Source organism: Sinocyclocheilus rhinocerous, unplaced genomic scaffold (assembly GCF_001515625.1).
Source record: "Sinocyclocheilus rhinocerous isolate Xijiao unplaced genomic scaffold, SAMN03320098_v1.1 scaffold739, whole genome shotgun sequence".
NCBI lineage: Eukaryota > Metazoa > Chordata > Actinopteri > Cypriniformes > Cyprinidae > Sinocyclocheilus > Sinocyclocheilus rhinocerous.
In genome coordinates, this window is record NW_015635049.1 from 91,847 (window position 1) to 107,970 (window position 16,124).

Below are 16,124 nucleotides of genomic sequence, written 5' to 3' on the forward strand. Positions count from 1 at the left end.
AATTTTAAAAAAAAAAAAAAAAAAATTTTAAGACCTGTTAATTATTAAGAGAATCTCTCTTAAATATATCTTGAATTATGTTTTATTCTTTTTGAAAACTGAAAAATACGGAGACCCGTACACGTAGGGAAAAAAACAACATATTGTGTCTGTGAAGAGAAATGTTTAAATGTACTGAAATCAAGATCAATTTAGTTGAGAAACAAAATCATGAGATATGTTTTCAGTATGTTTAAATATTTTACTGAAAAGACTGAAAAAAATACTGATTAAGAAAAATACTGTTTTGCAGTGCATTCACTATTCTGCCTATTCCTGTTTGTGTTTGGCACAGTGTGTGTAGTTTCCTCCAGGGAGAGGGCTCAGCAGATGGGTTGTGTATTAGAAACAGATTTTCCATCCACAAGCTAGTTGGGACATGCTTTAAATCAAGGACTCTGACCTCTACACTCCCTGCAAGAGAGGCTGCGAGTTTACCGAAATCAACCTCAGAAGAGCTCTTACAAGTCCTCTGCTCACTTTAAAAAAAGAATCTGAGCGGAGTTGCCAAAACACTCCAGCTTGACACTGCTGTTAAAAACGTTACTTGTCATCACATCCTCAAACTGTGAAGGGCTTAAATGTTATAATCCGCGATCATCTTATTGATACAAATGTCAAAGCATCATAGGTTCATATTCTAAATGCTTTTGTCAAACATGTATCTTTGAATTGGTAAATCGAGAACACTCAACACACCCCAGATCCTGCGGTTTTGCATTCTCACAGTTATGTTGATTCCATCATTCTGAGACACGCCGTCTGCTAACGCTTCACTGAGGGCTTTTGCATATAGCACAAAACCATCATGGAAACAGCCGGCAATAAAATCCATCTGAGGAATAGGAAAACAGAGATTTATTACAGGGAAACATCAAGAAATCTAAAACTACATGTCATCCTGTACAGACATGGGGAGCGTATAGGGTAAGATATGCCAGTGAAGGAGAAATAGGGTGAGGTAAAACTAACAGGGCTGTCCATTGATGAAAAATGTAACTGAATTAATTATTCATCTGGCAGACCTAATTTATCAAATTATAAGAAAGCATTTAAACCATAGAAATATGACTTGTCCAAAGCATACAGCTTGCCCAGCTATTGAGACATCCATGGTAAGCTGAATAATTTACCTTTTCCAAGTAAAAACATAACCGTAATTTCAAATAAATGCTAAAAAATATCTATTCATTTTTTATAATTAAAATACTGTCACGTTATCACAACTGTTCACTCCGACATACCGTGACCCCAAACAGTATAAGCCACATTTGAAAATTGTAATGCCATTGCATTAGACAACAAATATAAAGTAAATTAAATTCCAATGAAGTTAATGAAGTTTCAAGTTATAAAGCAACAGATTCAAAATTCCTCTGTGACTGTGTTATCTTGAAGAGATCTAACTTCATACATCTGCTAAAATCACCTTGGGAGAGGCTGGTTAAAAGTCATTGCAAAAATAGCTCAGTAAAATTAAGCTAGTTAGCTCTAGAATTTGTTTGCAGATGCCAGTTGCTTTAATATTTTGTTTCTAATGCAATGACATTCAGATATTTGTTTAAGAGCTTATGTGTCCAAATATATTTTGGAGAAACTGTAGACATCGAAACAATGGATGATAGACTGGATAGGTATTATATAATTGGTATAATTATTGTAAGCAGAAATTTGATTTCTAACTTTCTCATAATTGCCATGCATTTTAGTATGTACTCAAAGGCTTTAAGGATTCATTTCCTGAATGTTTTCATTTGGCAGCTACATGTGGAGCTAGGGTTTCAGGGAGTTGTTTCCGACTTTTGTCAAAGGGTACAGCTGATTCAGGAAAATGGGACTGACATGAGGAAGCCAAACTTATGATTCAAGTGCTTTTTAGTGTCATATCTGATCTTGCGGTAAAAGGAAACACAGTTTAGCTACCAAAAGCCTATAGAGCTGAACAGAATGCTCAATATTTTCAAGGCAGTGATAGAAGGCCAAAAGAGAACTACGCTAGTCTGTACAAATGTTTTGATTAAATCTGATGTGACAGATGGCTGTGCATATATGCCAAAACCTGATCTTGTTTATGAGCAACTCACCATTGAGGGTTCCAATTTTACATTAAAATCCTGCATTGCTCTCTTGTGGAGTTCTTTGCGAAAAGCGGTATACTCAGGGCTGTCTGGCTCCCGGTACGTTACAATGAACACAGACTAGAGAGATGGAGAAAAAAACAGATAGCTAAGAGTCATGAAAAGAACACAACATGATTACCCCTAGGCAAATATTAATTTCTTGACACAAGAAGTCGCTGAGAATTTTGACAACTGTTTTTTTTTAACTCACAAAAACTCACCAAAAATTTAAATTCTGTCATCATTTACTCACTTTCATGTTGACATTGTCTTGTCCTGTACATTATTCTTGACTTGTGCATAATTTAAGCTTAGTGTGAAGAACAGACTAAAATTTAAGTCATCATTCACTGATAACACTCACTTCTAGAAAGTGGTTAAACTGAATCATTGACTCAATGAGTGAACAAATCATTCAGACTGGTTTTGTGAACTTAATCAACTGATTCTAAAAATTATCACACAAGTTAAACTGTAGTCTGTTTTTCACACTAAGATATTGCATGTCTGTAGAGCACTTACAGTATAGAACATAGTCATATAGACCAGGGGTTTTCAAACTGGGGTCCGTGACGCAAAGCCAGGGGGTCCGCAAAATAATTTGCTATACCGTATTTTACGGACTGCAACTTGTGTTTTTTATCTTCTGAAACATGCTATGATTTATATTCCAAAGTGACATATAATGCATTAATGTCAAATAAGTGTAAACACTTAAAAGTGGGCACTTCAAGGTTTATATAGCTAAATATATTTCTCATGTCTGTTTGACAAGTAGACTGTATCGCAGAGGGGTTTAGTAAGTAAGTTTAGTTTGTTATGGACATAGCGGTAGGCGCCGATTTATGTTACTGCCGGTGGGTGCAAAAAACAAGCATTTTATTTTTTTTATAAGACACATTTTCACCGCTGTTTACACAAAATAACCGGGCTAAGTTATCATACACATACGCAACAAATGCTTAACATATTTAAACATTCTCATTACGCAGTAATTCATTATACTGGGTGTTAATTTTTTTCTAGAGTAGGCTATACTCCGTTCGATGGTGCGTTTGATGAATTCACTACACAAAATTTATCTTGCAATTACCAACCAAATAATACACACATTCTTTATATGAGGGTTGTGCTTCAGTAAATAAAATTATTTAATAAATACCTGTTTACAAAAAGCACTTATTCGCGCGTACACAGGACAAAGTTTGAGTTACACGTAATATTTGAGGGAGCGCAGAGCCATGATCACTATATATATAATGGAGAGCAAGCCCGCTGTAAGCTGAGAGATTCGTGCTGGCGCCCTCTCCTATTACAATAATGCACTCTCGATTAAAATAATGCCAAAAATTGCCTCAAATGAACTATAAATACGAGAATAAAGTTGTAAAAGCTGCAATCCATTTCTTATTGGTTAAAATGAACGAAGACTATCGTGTGTTTTTCACGGGATCGGCGCCTATGGCATTCAAAATGAATGTTGTTTGTAATGATCGGCACTATAATTAATTTTTTTTATACATATATATTCATTTATTTTTGTTCTGTTATGAATGCCACAAAATTTAAATGATTTGGAGTTAGGGGAAGTAAAATTCATGTTAGTGTTTATAATGTTTTTTTTAATGTAACAATTATAATGTATAATATATAATGTAACATTCGTTTTATTTAGACCTATTCAGTATTTAAATGATTTCTGAAAGTAATAGTAAAACGCGACTTACACACTGATGCAACTTATGTTTTGTTTTGTTTTTTTTCCCCCTGACCTGGTGCAACTTTCCGGAAAATATGGTCAATTTAATTATATTATGCTGTAGTATTAAAAAGTACATATACAATGCGCCAATAAAACATTCATATTATGTTCATTCCTCCTACCCACATTAAACTTTAGCCTTAAACACTGTTATAATTATGAGGGGGTCCTTGGAAAATCCTCTCCCCTGTAAGGGGTCCCTGGCTCCAAAAAGTTTGAAAACCCCTGATATAGACCATTTTATGACACATTTATGTGTGTTTTTTTTTTCATTTAATTGTATTGAAAATACGTAATTCAGAATTTATCATTTTGTCTTTGTGCATATTTCATCTGGTCATACTTTTTGCATATTACTGTATGATTCATAGTTTTAAGTGTTACATAATGTGAAGGTGTTCCTTCTACCAGAGTTATCTGTTATTAATATTTGTAACTTTCAGTGTCCATGCATTCAGTTAATAAACAATCAAAGAAACAAACAAACAAATATCATAATATCAAAATATCATAATGTCTTACATTTTCAAAGACTCCAGGGTTTTGACACTGACAACTGCATTATGACACTGCATTATGATATTGACACCTTGACATTACATATACATGGTCACTGTCTTGTCATACTCAACAACATTGTCAAAGTTGTCTTTGAAAATGTAAGACGCTTTAAAGTGAGTCATTCTGGAACATAGGGTTCAGGCATTGAATGATCCATTAATGACAAACTGATGTACTGAAAGACATGTGGTAGCAAAATCAATTACTGGGATAGTTCACCCAAAAAATTATTTACTCACTTATTTTGTTCTAAATGCATAAGACTTTGGTTCATCTTTAAAATACAAATGACAATATTTTTAATATTCTCTCATAATTTTTTTAAGATGTTTACTGTAATATTAATTATTAATACTGTAATATTCATATTAATTGATTAAACTGTGGAATGCAAGTTGGTCCTCACTGTTTAAAACAGTGAAAACAGTTATTGACAGTCTGTTCAATAAATGTCAAGCAAGAACATTCAAGCTAAAAAAAATATATATATAACTTGTTCATCACATTAGGATGTTGTGTAATGCACATTAAACTGCCAAAGGAACAGCTCCAAATCAAGTTTAAAAGTACTCTCTAAATGGTCCCTAAGCTGTTTGACTCAATTATCTGTCAATAAACATTTTGTAAAGACTGAATTTAAAAAGCATGACAAGAAAGGGTACATTAATGGTACAAAATTATTTTGATGACAACTTTCAAGATGGTTTAAGAAAAAAAGTATTTTAATAATTAAAAAAAACAATAAAGGTGGTGCTGATGTTTACGCTTACACCCAATAACACATACAGATATACAGTATATCCTGTTGTACTTGTAAATATATTGTTACATATTTCATTGTCAATTAAAGTGAGATAAGGTAGGGGTGGTGAGGGGTGGATGGCCCCAAAGACGTGTATCTGGGGGCCTCATTGGACCACCCAAGCCTTCTGCCCTTAATTATTTGAAAAAGTAACTTGGTTTTATTGTGTCTATTCAATATTAATTTTAATTATTGGTTATTTGGTTTGTGTTAATTCAATATTATTTTTAATTGTTCTTCCAAAAGTAACATTTTATATAACACACATTTCTTGTTTCTTCATTCTAGCTGCATTAACCAACCTCAAGAGAAATGACTGCAAAAACACTAATTTAAGTAAATGGAAGCCTAATGGATTATTCACAATCAAAGCAACCAGGAGGTCTTTTCAGCTGAGTATTAGTTAAATTAAAGGGTTAGTTCACCCAAAAATGAAAATTAGCCCATAAATTACTCACCCTCAAGTCATTCTAGGTGTATATGACTTTCTTCTTTCAGACGAAAACCTGTCAAAACAACTTTGCAAAAACCTTCAAATTTAATTCTGCATTAAAGAAGTACATTAACATAAAAACTAAATTACTCACCTTGAATTATAATGTAAGGTAGAAAACAATTTGAAGTGTTAAGCAGCTACTCAAGCAATCTCAAACGCAGACAAATGCCACTGGGGCTGTTATGCTAAAGCTCAGTGGTTATTATGGGAATTATTAATTATACCTGGAATAGCTTGATGGGGTCATTCCACAGTATCTCTGAACTCTGCCAGGGCATTGGAACATCGCCACTTAAACTCTCTGCAAACACATCAAGGTAGAAGATGGCGTAGTCCTCTGGGTTCTTCACCTCAACCTCAAAGAGCTTCATTATTTGGAAAAACGTCTGTAGAGGTCCACAGATATACACAACTGTAGTAGAAAGAAAAAAAACTTTATATAGAAACAAAATGTTTACTTTTTTAACATAAATATAATTGTTACTCTTATGATATCCTAAATCATTCACATTTTTGGGCTCCCTCCTTCAGTGTAAGTATATTTGAGTTGCCAATTTCATTGCAGTTAAGGGAAAGAAATTGTCTGATGATGTCATTTAAAAAGGTAATAGCATGCCTGTCCTCAGTGCCACAGTTTGATGTCCCATCAATGTCTGTAACACAAATGGTGTGAGACAAGTTGCGCCAAAGTTTAATACTTAGGGGTTTGGGGTTTCTTGCAATCATTACCAAAAGTATAAGCAACAGTACACTTTTGCAAGAATAATTCTGTCAAAATACTGTAAAAATGTAAACATATTTACAGAACAAACTGTAAACTTTAGTTTAAATATGTAATTTAAAAAAGAAAAGGCCCACACTGCTGCTAAAACCTGTTTTGTACCTTTAACATATACTGTCAACCACCGTAATATCATGGGTAGAGAAAGCCACATGATAAGTCACAGTTCATCACAAGTAAATTTTTCACAAGTTGAGTTAAGTATTAAGACATAGAAGGTACAACGTGTCATATACACACAAATACAAAACACCATAATGTTAACACAAACAAATAATGCAATAAACATTAATTAAACAACATACCCTGATGTTCCCCCCCACACATCAGGATTTCTGATCGTAAATATTCAACATGTTGAATATTTACGATAGTACCACTAAAATTTGCTGGATGCACAGATGAAAATGATTTGTGGGTTGCTTCTAGCTCTTAAGAGGATGGATCGAAGCACAGAGGTGTACTCTTCCTTGCTGCATGGCACCATATTGATGCACACGTGAAATCGTCTACATATGTGTGTGTATGTTTTTCTTGGCGTCTACGCTATGGGTATATATTGTTTCCATTAGCAGTGTCTTTCGGTACTGCTTCTGCCAGCTCAGGGGCCAGACTCCCAGTTAGCAGACATTTCCTTAAGTGTTAGACCAAAGCCGGCCCCAGTCTGCCTCCAGCCCCCAAATTCTCAGCTCTTCCAACACAGTGTAGACAAATGCATGCCAAGTAGTCCTGCTGTCTCCTGGAAGCGCTCCAAGACAAATGTACAAAAAGGCTAGGAAAATGTTCAGCGGTGTTATAGAATTTATAAGGATCTGCCTGGGCCTGGCTGATACAAAGCCCATGAAAACTGTTGGAGAACATTTTGTGTCAAAAGAGTCTATGATGAGGTTATGAAATGTGCTTGCGGTTTTTGTGATTTGTTGAATGTTTGCACTAGGTCATTTTGTTAAAATCTTTTGTTTGTTTTGTGCACTGCTCAAAAGATGCTCAGTGGTGCTTTGTTTATTCGAAACTGTCACAACTGGTGGCAAACAACACTGATGTCACTGTTTGTGACTCTTTGAAAATATGCTTATATCAAATGAAGAAAAATAAAAGATGTGCTATTGATTCACTCGATCATCTCAGACATGTCTGAATTTGATATGCCGTGAGTTGGATTTTTAAAAAGGACCGTATAATTCCCTTAACTGCAGTCTTTTCAAGAGTACACTCCGGTCTATTGTTTGTGTGAGGTGTGTGTTTGGAGTTTGTGTAGCGTCCCGCATCTGTTATAGATCGTTCAAACGTTTGAGCAACCTAATGCTCGCTCTTTCATATACACACATGCCAACACTGTCTCCAATTCAGCTATTGGACATTTGGTTTTAATCTGCTTTCATTCATTTGAGAGGCAAAAATATGTAGGTTTCATGAATGTAACTTAGAAATGTTCTTATGAAGGCTTTCAGTGATTTCTGACATCTAATTGTCAGAATGAACCTTTTGCCATTAAAAAAAATATCATTTAAATTATGATTCAGAAACAGATTAATCAGGAAGACATTATTATTATTATGGCTCATACTGAAGGATAGGCATTTCAACAACTGGATTTAAGTTTGGCATGTACCTCCTACTTCGTTTGTGCTGCAGATATGAATACCCCAAATTGTGCAGCTTGAAAATTTGAATGAGAGTTTTTCCCGACTTGAACCAGTAAATAAGCACCTAGCAACCACCCAAAACAACCTAACAGTATACTGTAACATGCTAAGAACCACTCAGAACAACTTTCAGAATACATTGTTTTTAAGGAACAGATCAAAATTCAAGTCTTTAGTTAGAAATCTTAATCTACAAATAGCAACCACAACCACAAAATCCCGCACTTGTTTAAAATACAGAATTTTGGCCCCTTAAGAAGAGTTAAGACAAAGGTTTTACATTCGTGATATCAAATGCATGATATCCATGTTATGCATACCTTTATGAAGTAGATCAGGATAAGATTTTCAGCGATTAGCAACTAAAGGCATGCTGCCAGTACATCCATATTGTACATTTCAGCATCTGCCCAAGCATAAAAAAGTATGTTTATGTTCCTGTAAATGTTATGTACAAATATATTTGTGTAAACAATGAGACTAAGCTGGGCATAAGTACAATAGCCTCTGTATGTTTCCCACATGTAATCTAAAAGAAAAGGAAAGGTGCAGCATGTGCTCTGACAAAATGAAATGTGTTGCTCATATGGGCAATGAGAGTTTGAATCCAGCTCGCAACATTTTCTGATCCCATTTCCCCATCATTTCCTGTCTCATTGCTATGTGTCTATCCAACAAAGAGGCAAAAAGGCCACAAAAACAAAAAAGGAAGGAGAAAGGGTTTGTGATGACATTTCACAGCCTAAGGCGGATCATTATCTCATCAATGCATGGAATGTGAGTTGACAAACTGAACAAGCCCAGACAACAACAACCAAAAACATGAATTAATCTGACCTCAGAGTCATAGCAACTAAACTCATTGAGGAATAATGGGAGAGAGACATTCTGATGTCTCTGGAAGTAACCACTCTTACTTTGAGATGCCTTTGCAATTTATTTCACAGGACTTTTTACAATACGCTTTAAGATTGTCAGCACTTCAAACAGGATTAGACTGTGAATTGCTGTATTTTTAAAATAATAAGTTATCATCCTCATTGAAGGTTATACACATCTAAAATGGGTTATGCATCTATACATATAAAGTCTATATAAGACCAATTTATTAAAACCAACCAATTGTAACTGAGACTTTCACACAATGTGGTGTGCGTTAGTGATTTTAAAGTGACCATGCTTTTATAAAACACTGCAACAGCAATATAATAGGACACTTTTCAATTATGTTCAATAAATAGGCAGATATCTTAATAATTATTAATAATCAGAATAAACAATTTCACTAAGTTAAATAGCTACAGTTTCCTTTTAACATAGCTGTAGGTTGTTGGATTCGCTAATACAACTACTCAATATCCAATTTTGTAAATGTCTGCTGTGTTTATTGTTGGTTTGTGGGGGTTCTTATTAGTAATTACATAGTTATGACAACGTAATTAATGTATGTTTTAGGGTTTATATGCTTAAGCATGCTTTTAGACCACCAGTCTGACTTTTTGTAACTTTCTATACTTTTTTTTTTTCATGGGCAGTTAACCTTTTATTTTTGAGATTGTTGAGAGATGGGGACGAGGGGGGCAGAGTAGGATTAGGACATCAAGAAAGTCAGGTTTCAAACTGCATGGGCGCATTAGCAGGTGTTTTATCTGTCACAAATGCATCCACTACATTCTCTGACACATCTTGTATTATTAAAAAAAATTTAAAAGCTTATTTCATATTGGATTCATTACCTTAACATTACTGAAGTTAAATCCAGAACAAAAGGTCATACATGGGGCTGACTGGCAATATGTTAATAAATGCATCTTACCAGTGAGTACAAGACATGGCTAATCAGGATCTGCGAGCAGCCAATCAAGCTAACAGTAAAACGGCAACTGCAAGCAATTAGCCATACAAGTGTTCTAAATGTTCACACACAATAACAGGGTAGTTAAATGTCATAACAATCTAGGTATGTTGACCTGCTCCCAAAGACTACTAAACGATAAGGTAAATATTATCAGATAATCGCTTATTTTGGTGACGTACTTTAGTAAACATAGGCTACAGCACTAATAAACCAAACATGACAGACTGAGGTTATGATAAGAGCAGTAATCTGAGGACAGTCTGTAAGAGTATAAAACTGTACATCACTGTAATACAACCTTCTTTCATTTTTTATCTATTGATGTTGAGGGATCATATTCTAAGTATTCTTTATCGACCACTGCCAAAGACGTAGCTGTAAATGACAATTACGTCTTTGTTAAAAGCTGTAAGCAGTGTGGGGCTTTCCTTTGCCTTGCATGTTCAAAGGAGACACTGGGAGACATGGATCTGTGTTGCCATGGCAGTGTGGATTCAGCTACGAAAGTCATTGATCTGACTTATTTAGACTAAGGCCCTGTCCACACGAACGCGGGTATTTTCAAAACCGCAGCTTTTTCTATGCGGTTTGGCCGTTCGTCCACACGCAAATGCAGCACCAGGTCACTGAAACCGAACATTTTTTAAAACTCCTGCCAGGGTGAAGATTTTCAAAAACTCTGGTTGCAGTGTTATCGTGTAGACAGCGAAACCGGAGATTTTGGCTTGTGACGTCGGAGCATGCGCTGTTATCTCTGCCAACTGGGAACATTTTCAGGCTACTGATTGGCCAACATGGCTTTACGGTTGAGATTATATCGCCACCTGTTGGTTTGGCATGCTCTTGAGAGTGCTTCATATTATGCTTTTGCGTTTTCGTGTGGACGGAGATTTTTTTTAAAAAGGAAGAAGGAAAAACTCCGTTTATAAAAATACCCGTGTACGTGTGGACATGGCCTAAGGGATGAATACTCCCAAACTCACATAAATACTACACTTTTGATGAAGACATCACTTAGCATAGAACATGAAAATATTCTTCTTATGATTGGATTTGTAACATTATAATGACTAAAACTTAAGACTTGAGCCTTTTATGTTGTGCAAACCTTTTTCGTAAACTATGAGGAATTCCAAATCATGAATCATTCAGACATTTTAAAACAACTAAGCTGCAAGTTCATGAGTAGTCTGAGGTTGCGTTTAGGTCAGTGCATTCAGGCTGCGTGCAGAAAGCATTTCCCACATCTGATATTTCATGGAAAATGACTTAACTGTGGCAAATACAATGCAATCAGTACAATACAAAATACAAAATACAAAATGGGAAACAGTGACACCATCTAACCAGTAAATGTGGTCTGATACTGAATGTGCTGCATCTTCCCTGCCAGCTGCAGCTGTTTTCAGCTTCAAACCAGACAAAATCTTCTATTGATTTTATGTGTCACTGAAATCAAAAGAGCTGCACTGCGGAGATAAACTTATCAATATGAAATATTTTGTGCTTATGTCAGTGTCTGGGTTGTATCCTAAATATGTCCACAGTTCAACACGTTTTATTTAACAAATATTTGTCATCACAGAAACTAGGCACATGCAACGACTGGTGCCCCGTCAAAAATACAATGCATGACGCTCCATTTAACTTACCAGTAATAATGGCCTAATTACTTTAAAGTGAAAATATCTGAGCAACTTTCACCTGACAAAACATCATTATTTGGTACAGCTCTACAATCAAAGAAACACTGTATATCAATTCACAATTGTCCTGAGGCTGGGAACAAAAACTTTAGTTACGTCTGATATCCAGGAGGGGTGAAAATTATTTTTTCCATGCCTAAATTAAGTTTATAAGACCCAGGCAACTTTACGTGCATTTGTTTTTTATATTTTTAGGTGTATATATTTAGCAAGAAATATGAGAAAACGATAGTGAAAAAGAGATATATAAAAGTCTAAATGTGAAAATCTGTTTATTTGTTGCAACATTCCTTTATTACCGAGTGCTTCTTCTTCTGAGCACTCTCATCTAAAATTTTTGTTGTCTAACAGTACAAAAAACAGTGAAATAAAACATTATTTACTCGAGTTATTCAACTGTGATATCATCATTTTAGAGTAACAGCATTTGGTCTGTTACAACATCCACATATAAACAAAATCTAAGAAATCTGGACTTAATGCATCATATCCTTCAGTATCGTTACACAATTAGTGTTGACGCACTACAAAGTGACCAGCTGTGTGCTTTCTTATTTACTATTAAATATATTTTTTAAACTAATAAAAGTGCATTAATATATTTAATGTTTAATATATTGTGCTGTGTGAATCTTCAGGGACTTAAATAAAAATAAGACACTGATATCCAGAGTGTAGACACAAAGACTTCAGTGACATACAGTGGGTACGGAAAGTATTCAGACCCCCTTAAATTTTTCACTCTTTGTTATATTGCAGCCATTTGCTAAAATCATTTAAGTTAATTTTTTTTCCTCATTAATGTACACACAGCACCCCATATTGACAGAAAAACACAGAATTGTTGACATTTTTGCAGATTTATTAAAAAAAAAGAAAAACTGAAATATCACACGGCCCTAAGTATTCAGACCCTCTGCTCAGTATTTAGTAGAAGCACCCTCTGCTCTCCTCATTCCATGCATTATTGCAGTTCTGCCACAATAATTGTGTTTGACAGTTTAAAGGGTTATGAGAATGTCAAGCACTGTAACTAAACAAGGAATCAAGCCACACTCTTGAAAATAAGGAAGTTCAAGAGTTCTCTGCATCACCTTAAGTTCAACAGAGAACCCCCTACTTATCAAGAATCATTTGTCTCAATTAATGTAAAAAAGAATATTGGAGTTTTGGTTTCTGGGGTCTTTGAAACACCAGTTCATGTGTGGTTTTGTAAGAAACTAAAAAAATTAAATGTTTTTAATTTATTGTCAAATATATCGTCTTCTTTTTTAATTCTTTTGAATTCTGCCTACACATTTCAATAAGTTTCAGTTAAAGAAATTTTAAGAACTGTAAAAAGAAGTGTTTGGTAGGTAACTGTACACAAAGTATCCAAAGGCGTTGACTACATTGCTTTATTAACAGTGAATAGGGTGCATGCCCTCCTGTTTTGGTGGTGCTGTAAATAACTCGCACAGGGCACCACAGGGCCAAAAATACAGCCCGGGGAAACACAGGTGGTGTCAGTCCTAAACCAAAGCTGTCAATGCCTCATTGTAGTCTTCAGATTTCAGATATATTGGATCAAAAATGTCAATGTGGTTGCCGAAGAGGGATGCTTTAAGCAATAACACAAACACGCTTTATTGATTAAAGAAGGTAAACTGTGTGTGTGTGGGCAAGAGGGGTAACAGTGACCAAAACAGAGAGTAATACTGTGGTATTTTGATGTACGGTATTTTCCACGGTTATACCCATATGGTGCTATTTCTTTTAAGTATCATGTGATGTACTAATGTACAATAGGATACAGTACGAATAAGATGCATAAAATGCAAATAAACTATGTCTGTATGTATTTTTATCTGTCAGTTTGGGTAAAAAATAAAGTTAAACCGACACATTATGTATAGCCTATGTATACGTAGGCTATATGTATAAATCAGATGGAAATGTTTCCCTGTATTCATTCCTTTATTTTTTACTTGGCCGCAGTGTAATTTAAAATGTATTGATTGGAGTGGAGTAAAATGATTTGCAATTTTTTTTCTTTCATTTTAGAGGCTTAAACATAGTGGCTAGAATCATCAAATCTTTGTCGAACTGAATTTAAAACTTACTTCTCCCGTTGTCCTTTATAAATGTGATGATGTTTTTATAATTGAAAGTCTGCGAATCTTCGTAAGGGAAAGCCTCCACGGTGATGTTTTCCTCTCGCAGAAGTGTGTAAATGCCCTCGGAGAGGAAGTAATGAGGCCGGTCGTCTTGTTTGAGGTCGTGGAAGATCATCAGCGCGCGACTGCTCCAGTTAAAATAGGCGTGCAGATAACTGACAAAGTCTCCGAGTTTCGTGGTGGTCGGGCCCGTCCTGAAGATAGTTTTAAACTCTTCCGACTTATCAAAGCCATACGCTGGTCCTCCCGCGGTTATCAGGGGGAGCTTCCAGTGGGACGCAAACCGTCCGACGGACGCGACCGAGTACGTGCAGCCGGGTCCGATGAACGCGTCTGGTTTGTTGTAAAGTTTTGTGTCCACGGCGATAATCTGTGCCTCGATTTCCGAGCAAGAACCAGAGGAATCCTCTGTGCTGTAGTTCAGGAGGTTGATGGTGTGTCCTCTTAAAAGTCCGCTCTTCTGGATTTGCTCTTGCGCCATCCGGATCGCGGGGAGGACGCGCGGCGATGCCCACGAATACTTCAGATTGTCAGGCAGCATCACCGCTACGGTAATATTGTCGTTTTCTGTTCTGCATCCCGGTACGAGTACGTATAAAAGCAGCGCAATGAAAAAACGATATCCCATCTTAAGTCCCGATCGACAAACAAATCCTAGTGTAAGCGCGCCAGGTAATAGGATTTATTCTTCTCAAATCAAACTTCAATGAGAAAAATCCTCTTTTAAATAAAGAGTACGATCCATTCGTGGCGCCTTTCTCCTTTGTAGTCCAACTAAATTGCTTGACAGAGTCTCCTGGTGCTTTATTTGATGGACTCCTCAGTGAGAGTCAGTGCGCGTGTGTTCGTGTGTGAAGAGCCAGATGAGCGCAACTTCACCGCGCGCGGCCCTCGCGCTGCCCCTACACGTCATGACAGCTACTAACCGATCCTCTAGTTAACGGCTCCCTCTGTCTGCAGGTCAAATATATTCTCCTTCAGTGAGTTAGAGTGAATTTCAGCGGGGTTTATCGCTGTACGACAGTTTAAAAGGTAGCGATTCTAAATGTCCCTAGCTGTATTGTTTCAATGTTTGATCGCCCTATTAGCCTAAACAAACTTTTTTTCGACTCATCAATAAGCCAAGTAGGAAATGATTAAAGCATGTTTATCAATTAAAATGCTTATAATTTAACTGAGGTGGGTTAGGGTGGTGATGACATAGCTAGTTATTGGGACAAGTTAATTTGAATAGCCTACCACAATAAATTCATGCAGAAACTTTAACTGTATTAGGCCTACTATAGGCTACAGAACATATCTTGCTAACGGTTAGCCTATTTTAGGATTAATTGTATAACCCAAAATTAACGTTTTCAGAATATTACGGGGTTTGATGGGAAGGCCTAATAGTTAGATTTCTGAGATTTTTAAAAGATAAATATATGAAAATTATAAAGTCTGAGACACAAAATGTTGAAACAAAATGTGCTTACAGTAGGCTACAACACTACCCGCCTTCGCTATTATATTGTATTTAATTAAGTTATATGTATATTGGCACTCAGGTTTATACTCCGCATTTTATACAGTAGGCTATACATTGTGTATGTGGCACATGTTAATTATACACTACAGTTGTTGGGAACATGTTGGTACCATTACATTTGTGCATGTTAATGTGACAATTTTTCTTTTCTTTAATCAAATGGTGATGGTGAGGAAGTAACAATTTGCAACAAAAAGAGATCAAATCCCTCTTGAACAGTAAACTGTGGAATTGCCATTTTATAAGCTGCCAAGAGAGGTCAGACAAGTTCATTTGTAACTAGGGAGGACAATTACCACTACACACACACACAATCCAAAATCTCAAAAATAATAAACTACACTTTAAAAAAATCACTAGTTAGGTCACTAGTCCGAAGTCAACATTCATGGAGGAATTAGACACTTCACATCATTTTCATGTCTTTTAAAGAATTAAAACGGCACCTCTGCGATCCAGAATCAACAAAAACTCCACTGAGCTCCAAAGAGATGGAAACTGCAGCATGTTTGCCATGAATCCACTTTCATCCAAGGCCAACCCAGATGCATAACCTGGTGTCAAGAGTGCAATCTTGGACATTAAGCAGTGGAAAAAGCAGTGTGGTCTGATGAGTCAGCTCTCATCCTATTTCATGCATTGGGAGAAAGTCATGAGAGGCCTTCGGTT

General features: G+C 35.9%; 1 protein-coding gene across 1 annotated transcript in view; it reads right to left on the reverse strand.

The window, feature by feature from the left end:
• LOC107746469 (atrial natriuretic peptide receptor 2) overlaps nt 1-14,808 on the reverse strand; it is a 56,787-nt gene extending 41,979 nt beyond the window's left edge. The window contains exons 1-4 of the mRNA XM_016560691.1: nt 13,874-14,808; nt 6,005-6,192; nt 2,124-2,237; nt 739-874 (exon numbers count right to left, since the gene is read on the reverse strand). Of these exons, the coding sequence (XP_016416177.1) occupies nt 739-874; nt 2,124-2,237; nt 6,005-6,192; nt 13,874-14,555 (1,120 nt within the window). The 5' untranslated portion in view covers nt 14,556-14,808. The remainder of the gene's footprint in view (nt 1-738; nt 875-2,123; nt 2,238-6,004; nt 6,193-13,873) is intronic.
• Between the last annotated feature and the right edge of the window lie 1,316 nt (nt 14,809-16,124).